We start from the raw sequence: 10,775 nt of genomic DNA, 5'->3' as shown, positions 1-10,775 counted from the left end.
TTCACAGAACTAATCGTTGCCTGGGTTGCGTACATATATGTGGGGCGGAGCTATCAAAATAGGGGCAAGACCCTTTTGGGGTAGGGGCGTGTTTGTTTTGGTGATTTCAAATATCAACATTGGCTACCAGAAATCGCTTACTCTGCCTTTAAATGTCGACCCAACCATTGTATGAATTATCCATTTATTGCATTCGTATTTGAATTGCTCAAGTCTGTCTTGACAATTGTGTGAGCAAGTCTGTCTTGACAAAGCGTTTATGCCTCAAGTAGCAGGTTCTAGAATGAGCATCAAGTTCGGTTGAGGAGATGCAGAGAGGAGAGTGGTCCAGCCGTGAGTCACAACCGTGACGCAGACAGAGAGAAGGGCAAGGCGCAGCATCCTCTCCATCCTCCATAGCACAACGACTGACAAAAGAGGGGGGAAGAAATCGCGATTTTGAGTGTTGTTATCAGGTAAGAAGGATATTATATCGCTGCATCAAGTATCTGAAATGTTCGCAAAATATAGCTGGCCATCTTGTTTTTCCGCGTGAGAAAACCTGCTTGTTTTTCATGTGCTGCGTGATGGAGCGTCCATGTTTTCTTGTTGACACAGGGCAAGACTGACATGCTTCATAGGAGAATACGAAAACACACTGCATCTGTTTTTATATGTTTAGTCGCGAGATACAGATTTTAGATGAATGTGATTTATTTATCGACGATTTAATCAATAATATTGTGAGATTGAAGACTGTGTCGATTTCATTTGTGCACGATCCATTTCTGAATACACCCCTTTTTGGTAGAACGCACAAGAGTAAAATACAAATTAAATATTCAGCAGCTCAGATATCCTTTAAATTATATTAATCCTTTAAATTATATAATAATAGTCTTATGTAATAGTCTTATGCTGTTATTTATTCCAGTTTTTTTTTTTTTTAGAAAATGAACGATTCAACTGTACACAGATATTATCATCATTTGCAGTTTATATATACAGTACTTAACTGTTATGAAATATTATTATGTGGTTGCATATTATTGGTCTATTTTCCATTATGAAGTAGAGAAAGCTTTGAATCTTAACCTTGCAGCCGTTATGGAAATTAACAGAAATAATGGTTTTATTATTGATAGCATTTTCAAAAAGATTTGAATTCTGATTGAAGTGCCAGCTATCATTACAAGACACAAAATCTGTTAACATGTGGCCTGTTTGTTTAATTGACATCTCTGTAGTGTGTAAGCACCATCCTGTCTCCCACAGTCTGGTGCAATTGAAGGACATTGAAAGCACTACCACAAACTTCTAATGTGTGAGCTTATTCCAGAAGCAATTAAAAACCTTTTGAGGAATACATAATGTATTATTAAAATGAGCGAGTGTGATACTGAAGCTCATATTCACTTTGATCATTGCTCTGATGAAATGGTAGGCCTATTCAGAACAGATCAGATATTGGGTATCTAGACATTTAATTAAATATGCATTATAAGGAATCACAATAATAGCTCAATAAGATCTGATAAATTAATCATAGAAAATACATTTTTACAGAGCAAAATCTAAACTCAGTTGAGGAGTAAAATCTGTCATATAAGATCATGATTAATGGGCTTTTGAAGGTAGCCCATTAATAAGTATTTTGATTTTATTATATGTCAGTGGTAGTTCATTCCAATGGATCAATGTTTTTTCTCTAAATAACATGAACTTGAGATGCAGTGTGGTTTCAATATTCTCTTTGGTCACATAGATTGCAGGCATTTCATATACTGATGTTAAAAACCATAAAATATATCAGTTGCATGAAAAATACTACATGTCATGGTCTGCTTTCCAAATATTTGGGGAAACTTCCAGATGAATTTGATAAAACAATGTAGGACACATGCTGTAGTGTTGGGCTAAGTCTAGCATTCTCCAATTAATTCCCTGAATGTTTTTTTGATGGCTGACTGAGCAGAAGACATACAGGCATCTGAGATATCAAAGTAAATTGCAATGACTTTTATATTCAGCATGGGTCTCCATTAAGATGTGGCTTGTGAGGTCCGGTCTCTCCTCTGTTCCAACAGACTGTGCTATAGAAGCAGTGAGTCACTCATCCGCTTCGCAAGTCTCCATACTAAACATAGAGCATCGCTGGGAGGGATAACTGTGGCATAGAGGTTCATGATCATACGTCTCATATCACATATATTCACTGTTGTTTTTGAGCAGTGATCAAACAAAATTAATTTTGAGAGTGTCGAAGAAGGCTCAGTTCATTTAGGGTGTGTTTACACTTGGCAGGTTTGGTTTGATTAAAACGAACTCTGGTGCGATTGCTCTGTTAGTGCTGTTCAATTGAATAAGGGTGAACGCTGCCGTCCGAACCTTGGTCGGATCTGCTTTCAAATCTCTGGTGCAGTTTGACTGATATATGTGTGCAACATGGACCAAAGACATCTAAACGAACCCAAAACAGGATGTGATATCACAAGATGCGACCTGGTTGTATGTTGCACATTACAGTTCAGTGCAGGCATCAGAACCGCCGTCTCCTTACAACAGATCTCTGTGTACAACGGAGGAATTCATGGCATTGTTTTGAATGCTTTACATATTTTATAAGCTCTTCATTAGTTGATCAGCTGGTAAAAATACCACCCTATGTTCACACATTGTGTGAGCGCGTTTGCTTTGCACACAACATTGATTTGGATGTTTGGTAAAGTTACAAAAAATACATCATAAAAGCTGTCCAATTAGGTTGTGACTATATCTTTATGCCTTTTGTTTTGTATCTTTAGGTTAGGTGTTAAAAATCACAGTGTGAACGCTAAGCGAACCTAAATGTATTATTTTCTTTTTTGGTCTGGACCAAAATAACCAAGAGAACCAAACTAATGTCAAATTAAATCAAGAAATTGCTAACGAGTTATCATTAGTGGGTTGATTTTTTTTCTACACTACTTTGCTTTCACAGTGCGAAAAGTGCATTTTTAATTTGAGTGTATTATTGGCCAGAAAAAAAAATCATTTTATGAGCACATGTCTATAAAAGTTATGAAATTGCACTCTGTATTGTTATTTTTAACTATGCATTTTTAATGTACAGGCCCAAACACATAAGCAGAATGACTAAAGAGGAAACTTCTGAGGTGGAAGAGGCCCAGCCGGCCTCTGAGTTCATCAGCCCTGTTCATGAACCCCGCAAAAAACCCATAGTGCATCCATCTGCACAGGCTCCACTGCCCAAGGACTATGGTGGGTTCCTCATCCTAGCAGTCAGATCTATCCAAATATATTACAGAGAACAAGAAGAAATCTTAAGCTATAAGTTACTAAAGTTCCACAGCATAATGTAGTGGTAATTTAGTCGAATTTAGTTGTATTGATATCTCTTCACTGGTTACCTGTAAAATACAGAATACAATACAAGGTGTTAATGTTTGTCTATAAAGCATTACACGATCAGGCTCCTGAGTACATAAAGGACATGTTAATTTCTTACCAGTCTCAACGCCATCTGCGCTCCTCTCAGAATATGCTCCTAACCGTCCCACGGTCTTGGTTGAGGCGTAGTGGAGACCGCACTTTTTCTGTTGCGGCTCCTACTCTCTGGAACGTGTTACCATTTTCTATAAAATCCTCGGCAAGCATGGACATTTTTAAAAAGGATTTGAAGACCTACTTATTTTATCAAGCTTTCGGCGTTTAAATAGGTCGGAGAATTGTGAGGGATTGGCTGCATGTTTTTCTTGATGTTATGTTTTTGTTGTTATTTTATGTTTGCATGTTTTTTAGTATTATTTTTACTTATGGACAGCACTTTGGTCCATTTTAATGGTTTTGAAAGTGCTTTATAAATAAAAATTTAGTTGAGTTGAGTTGAGTAATAAATCCCTGTATTTATATCCTCCATTTTATTATATTATTATATCTATTATAGCGTTTACCTTCTTTGATCCAAATGATCCGGCCTGCATGGAGATTCTGACAGACCCTCGGACCACAATCCCAGAACTGTTCGCCATCATACGCCAGTGGGTTCCACAAGTTCAACACAAGATCGACATCATAGGCACTGAGGTAATAAAGCTTTAAGTATTTATCTGGAGTTGTCAGCGGTATAGACAGGAAACCTCTCGAAAATGTGGGCATTTAACAAAACGTATTTATGCAGTCTTTTACTTAATGAATGAAGACAGTGAACCATGAATAAATGCCAAGTGTAGAGAGATATATTGAGTTTCTATCCAGCTGCGAATATTTCTGTGTAACATGATCTATCGATAAACTGATGATAGAGTCTGGTTTCTAATCCATGGGTTGTGTTTAAACTTGTTGAAGACTTTTGTCCTCTTCACTCTTTGTGAGAGTTTTTTTTCCCATGCATGTCTAAGCAAATGTTTCTCAGCTTTCTTTTTTTGATCTTTTTTTTAATAATGCACACTGGAGTACATTGTACATATGCTTAGAATGAGATGTTATTTTGCCACACAGTCACATTTGCCTTAAAGGGTTAGTTCACCCAAAAATGAAAATTAGCCCATAAATTACTCACCCTCAAGTCATCCTAGGTGTATATGACTTTCTTCTTTCAGACGAATCCAGCCGGAGTTATATAAAAAATTGTCTTTGATCTTTCAAGCTATTTCATGGCACTCAGCGGGTGTTGCATGCTTCAGTCCAAAGCAAGTTAAATAAAAAGCGCCCATCCATAAAAAAAAGTGTTTCACACGGCTCCGGGGGGTGAACAAAGGCCTTCTGTAGTGAATCGATGCGTTTTTGTAAGAAAAATATCCATATTCAAAACGTAATAATCACTTTAATGTAGCTTTCGCTCACTGTTGTACAAGAAAGCAGTTCTGGGGGAATGACGTGTGAGGTCAGCTTTGCGCATGCGCCGCTCAGATGTGACGCATGCGGAAACGCAGCGGAGAGATCAAAACAAAACAACGGTCACTAATTAGAAGTACAAAACGAGGATTTGTAAAGAAGAATGTCAGAGGATTTCGATATAAGCCAAGAGGAGACTGGTTTTCCTTTGCTAAAGTAAGGATACTTTGCTTCCTTTGCTCCTGTTAACAAACTTTGGTTTTCACGAGACTCACTGGCGCATGTGCAACGCTGACCTCAGAGGTCATCCGCCCGGAGCTGCTTCCAGTGTACAAGACTGATGCATGCAACACCCGCTGAGTGCCATGAAACAGCTTGAAAGATCAAAGACAATTTAAAATTTTTAACGCAGACTGGATTCGTCTGAAAGAAGAAAGTCATATACACCTAGGATGACTTGAGGGTGAGTAATTTATGGGCTAATTTTCATTTTTGGGTGAACTAACCCTTTAAGCTTTATATTAAATTTTATATTAACTTTTGCCAAAGTGATTCGATTGCAGTGCAGGAAAATAAATGTCAGTGGATTAAATTAATTTTACACACGTTGTACTGAGAAAGGGTCATTTACACTTTTTAAATTTTTTATTATTTAAATTGACTAACATATTAATTGAAGTCTTTGTAAGCGCTTGTAAACACTCATGTTCATATGCACACTGTTGCTTGTGGTCTGTAAAGATGGGTAATGGATAAGGAGGTGTGTTGCTGTAGAAGGGTGTCCCTAGAGGAACTGGAGCTGCAGGGATTGATGGCATTGGTAACAAGCCTCCTATATTTGACTGATCTTTACATTGAGTCCTGCCTGAAATCAGCTCCACCTGTCAGGTCTCGGTGAAGAAGAACTCTCACTGCCCACCAGTATTTGGCCTTGTGGGTCTGACTTGTGATGTGTAATCAAAGTAAAGGGTTTCATAAGGTTAAAAGTTTTCACAACCTTCCTAACAAGACTAGCTTAAACCGGCCTTTTACCTGGTTTATGCTGGTTTCACTGGTGTCAGAGAAAAACCAGCAAACCAGACCAACTTAAAAAAACACCTTAGGATGATTTTGAGTTGTATTTTTCTGAAGGGATACAGGTACAGGTAGAGGATTAAAATTGTGAAGATTTGGGATGGATGGCATTTTTCATATTTTTTACTTATACACAAATCTTTTTGATGTCTTTTGGTATGTAAATGGACCTGTGTTCATTTTCAGTTATAATGCACTCTTATCAGTGGGATTCTTGCATATCAGCTCTAAGTTTTCCACAAAATGGCTGCTATACATTAAGAAAATGTGACATTAAGGATGACTCAGCAATAAGGCTTATTTCTATCACATATCATTAATATTAATTGGCTTAATTTTTCATCATTAGAGTGCATCTCATTAATATGGCTCTCGTCCAGCTTTGAAAGTGCCCATTTGCTTTTGAAAAGCTTCATCTACTCAAGACCGTAATTGCCCGCAAATCCACATTAGTTATTAATTGGCTTCCAGTTGCATGGAAGTTCATCATATGTTGATCTTGATCAACTCTTCATGTTCTTTCCCATTGTCACTTTCAGATTTTAAAGCGAGGTTGCCATGTGAATGACCGTGATGGCCTGACGGATATGACTCTTCTCCACTACTGCTGCAAAGCAGGAGCTCACGGAGTGGGTGAGTGACACTGGAGTTGACGGTTGGAGTTCTTTGCCCTGACTTGCCTTGTAATCCACAATCCAAATCTGGCATTTCTCTGTAATTGAGGTCATTAAATTCTAACTCCTTGAAAAGCTCTAACCTTGCGGTGCATTTCACACGTGCCGACATAATAAAAGCAAATCGTGTGACCGTTGGTATAGTAACAATGTGCTTTCCTTTCAGGTGATCCTGAGGCAGCACTCCGGCTGTCCAATCAGCTGCTAGCTCTGGGAGCTGATGTGAGTCTGCGCAGTCGTTGGACCAACATGAATGCCCTACATTATGCAGCTTACTTCGATGTACCAGAACTGATTCGTGTTTTGCTCAAAGGCTCCAAGCCTAAAGGTGAATTTCAAAAGCATAAACAGTGTTTGTATTCATGACGGCGTCTGAATATTTTAATAAGCCAAATGCTTTTTGAAACGATCTAGTCACATTCTCACACACAAGCTGAGACAGAAAATGCTAAATAGTTAAGTCATTTAGAAAATGTCAAGTATCATGCACAAGGAAATGATGAAGTGGCTAATGAGTATTTGGCATCTCATTACATTTTCCACTAATAAAGGTGGGTGTTCTTCAACGTGTCTGGTTCTCTTCTCTCTACACAGTGCTCAACTCCACCTGCAGTGACTTCTATCATGGCACAGCCCTGCACATCGCCGCCTCCAACCTCTGTCTCGGTGCTGTCAAGTGTTTACTGGAGCATGGAGCCAATCCTACTGTTAGAGTGAGCATGATGATTTAAACTTCACTTGAGTTAATCAGCCTGATTGACCTTGCTATAAATCCACTCCGTTCATATTGGATTAATGTTTCAGAAGTCTTTGTTGGTCTGTTTTTCAGAATACGCTCACTAGTAACCAGATAATTTTATATGGACCCACTGTATATATGAAATAAGATGCACAAATATATCCTACCATTCAAAAGTTTGGGGTTAGTAAAATTTTCTAACATTTTAGTCTCTTGGCTATCCAAGAATGCATTTATTTGATAAAAAATACAGTAAAATAATGTTGTGAAATATTATTACAATTAAATATCTGTTTTCTATTTGAATATATTTTAAAATATAATGTTTTCCTTTGATGGCCAAGCTGAATTTTCAGCAGCCATTACTTTAGTCTTCATTATCACACGATCCTTCAGAAATAATTCTGATATGCTGATTTGGTGCATTTCTTATTATTATCAAAGTTAAAAACATTTTTTTTCTATGATGAATAGAAAGTTCAAAAGAACAGCATTTTTTTTAAATAGAAAACTTTTGTATCATTATAAATGTCTTTACTTTTGAACAAATTAATGCATCCTTGTCGAATAGAAGTATGAATTTCTTTCAGATTTTCTAACTTATTGACCCCAAACTGTTGAACAGTAGTTTATATTTACTAAAAGATTAACTGTGACTATGTTATTGACCCAGAAGGCAATGTCTGTAATCTCAAAATTAACTCTCTGCATGCTACAGAATGATAAGGGTCAAGAGCCTGCTGAGGTTGTCCCTGACCCTATGGACATGAGTCTGGATAAAGCTGAGGCTGCCATGGTGGCTAAAGAGCTGAAACAGTTGCTACTGGATGCAGTGCCTCTCAGCTGTAACCTGCCCCGGGCCACCCTGCCCAACTATGACAACATTCCCGGCAACCTTATGCTCTTTAAGGGGGTCTGAATACTTTCCGTACCCACTGTATATATCAAACATCCATCTATTTTATATGTGCATTTGAAGTTCTGTGTTGTCCAATGTTCATTTTCTTATCAATTTGTTATCAAATCATTGTTTAAACCCAAGTTAATGTGTGACCACTTAAAAGTCTCTTATGTTTACCAAGGCTGCATTTATTTGATTAACAGTAATATTAACAGTGAAATATTATTGCAATTCAAAAGAACTGTTCTCAATTTTAATATATTTTAAAATGTCATTTATTCCTTTAATGAAAAAGCTTGTTTTTTTATCTTAGCAGCCATGCCTCTCAGCTGTAACCTGCCCCGGGCCACCCTGCCCAACTATGACAACATTCCCGGCAACCTTATGCTCTCCTCTCTAGGCCTCAAACTAGGGGACCGTGTGGTGCTGGATGAAACAAAGGTGAGATTAGGAGAGTCTGTGTGTTTAAAGATGTTGAAGAATGGATGCAGTGTAAAAAGTCCAAAGGACCTAGGCTAGGAGAATATAGGATATATATATATATAAAACAGAATGCCTCTTTTCTGCAGACTGGCACCCTCCGTTTCTGTGGCACTACTGAGTTTGCTAGTGGGCAGTGGGTTGGTATCGAGCTGGACGAGCCGGAGGGCAAGAATGATGGGAGTGTGGGTGGGATCCGCTATTTTATCTGCCCCCCAAAACAAGGTGTGTTCTCTTAATTTCTGTATTATAAAAGTCATTTTATAATTATTGTAATGACAACAGCAAGCATGAATTGAGATTCAGACTGATCGCATTATTCAGATGAAATAATCTAGAGTTTAATATTTGGTGTGCACGTCCATTCTTCAGGCATCTTCGCCCCTGTGTCAAAAATCAGCAAAGCTCTTGAGCAGACCCCCTCTTCAGTCACCTCCACCCCAGTGTGACCACTTAAAAGTCTCTTATGTTTACCAAGGCTGCATTTATTTGATTAACAGTAATATTAACAGTGAAATATTATTGCAATTCAAAAGAACTGTTCTCAATTTTAATATATTTTAAAATGTCATTTATTCCTTTAATGAAAAAGCTTGTTTTTTTATCTTAGCAGCCATTGATCCAGTCTTCAGTGTCACATGATCTTTCAGAAATCATTCTAATATTCTGAATTTTCTATTAAAATAGAAATTCTAATAGTATTTCACAATGTTAGTTTACACTGCATTTTTTGATCAAATAAATGCAGCCTTGGTGAGCCCGAGACACTGGTGTATATCTGAAGTTTGTCATCTTCTGCACCAGCTCCAAGAAACAAGCCTCTGTCCGGGGTCAGTTTGGATCCTGATGGAGTCAAGGTTGAGGTTGGGGATCAGGTGTTGGTGGCGGGCCAAAAGCAAGGGATCGTCCGCTTTTTTGGCAAGACAGACTTTGCTCCCGGTATGTCTATCTGACGGTCTAAGATAATGGTATAATATAATGACATGAGAATAAGCCTGACATGATGATTTGCAATTACCTTATAATTAATATGAAATCACATATAAGTACAATGATGTGCAGTAAGTGTTTAGAATTTTGTGTGTGTGGATTCTTGTGATCAGGATATTGGTTTGGTGTGGAGTTGGAGCAGCCCACTGGAAAGCATGACGGCAGTGTATTTGGAGTACGTTACTTCCACTGTTTGCCCAAATATGGGGTTTTTGCACCACCATCCCGTGTTCAGAGGTAAAATCTTCAACATGTACCAGAATTTTTTTTTTTACAGATACACAACTTGGGTTAGAGTAAATAGGGATATGTTGTACTGTTTTGGTTATAGAATATGAGCAGACCATGCCTTTCATTTAGCTTTTATTTCTGAATAGCAAACACATTTGCTGTTATGTTTCACTGTTAGGATAATGATAAAGTACCAGAACAATGTTAGGGTGTGGGGCATAAGAAAATGTGCTAAAATACCATCTACGCTGTCGTTATGAAGTCTTTGTGAAACCATCTAGTGTAAGGTAAAAAAACGAGACATTTAGTATGATATAAATTGAAATAATTTTGTTGTTCAGATGAATTCTCCAAAGAAACATCAACAGTGTAATTTAATCCATTATTCTTGCAGAATTGCAGGGCCCAAAGATCCTCAGGGTGATGGGCCACTAGTGAAGAAAGTCCACCAGGTGACTAGTAAGTACAACGATAAGAGCATGTTTTTCTTATGCACATTTTTTTGGAAATGTGTCTTGTTTGAAAAATGTATTTTTTTCTTTCCCTGTTTTTAAAGCAACAATTTTCACAGTCAGAGTGTGTGCATTTGTAGAATAAACAACATTAGCTCACATTTAGTGCTCCATCTTGTATCTTGTCAGTTAGGCATACAGTGACCTCTTCTGTCCAAAATGTGTAATAGCAATAAGTATTTTTTCCGGTCTGTTCCGAAGTTCAACATTCAGCTGGATGATTGCATGTAGCAAAGAGCAGAAATATATCAAATTTATTATATAATATGCATAATACAATATGTATATGAATGCAGTGGCGGCTCGTGGGTTTTAAAATAGAGGAGGCACACTAATTGTATTGGTCTGGGATCCCTGCC

The 10,775-nt window shown here is 37.7% G+C and overlaps 1 protein-coding gene across 1 annotated transcript in view; it reads left to right on the top strand.

Moving 5' to 3' along the window:
• Positions 1–356: 356 nt before the first annotated feature.
• LOC107756754 (CAP-Gly domain-containing linker protein 3) overlaps positions 357–10,775 on the top strand; it is a 13,048-nt gene continuing 2,629 nt past the window's right edge. The window contains 13 exon segments of the mRNA XM_016573973.1: positions 357–455; positions 3,092–3,240; positions 3,926–4,065; positions 6,429–6,522; positions 6,730–6,891; positions 7,158–7,276; positions 8,021–8,185; positions 8,573–8,644; positions 8,773–8,908; positions 9,056–9,126; positions 9,442–9,622; positions 9,787–9,910; positions 10,299–10,363. Coding sequence (XP_016429459.1) covers positions 3,111–3,240; positions 3,926–4,065; positions 6,429–6,522; positions 6,730–6,891; positions 7,158–7,276; positions 8,021–8,185; positions 8,573–8,644; positions 8,773–8,908; positions 9,056–9,126; positions 9,442–9,622; positions 9,787–9,910; positions 10,299–10,363 — 1,459 coding nt within the window. The 5' untranslated portion in view covers positions 357–455; positions 3,092–3,110.

This window comes from Sinocyclocheilus rhinocerous, unplaced genomic scaffold (genome assembly GCF_001515625.1).
Source record: "Sinocyclocheilus rhinocerous isolate Xijiao unplaced genomic scaffold, SAMN03320098_v1.1 scaffold1152, whole genome shotgun sequence".
NCBI classification, from domain to species: Eukaryota; Metazoa; Chordata; class Actinopteri; order Cypriniformes; family Cyprinidae; genus Sinocyclocheilus; species Sinocyclocheilus rhinocerous.
This window is presented reverse-complemented; position numbering and strand designations above follow the sequence as displayed.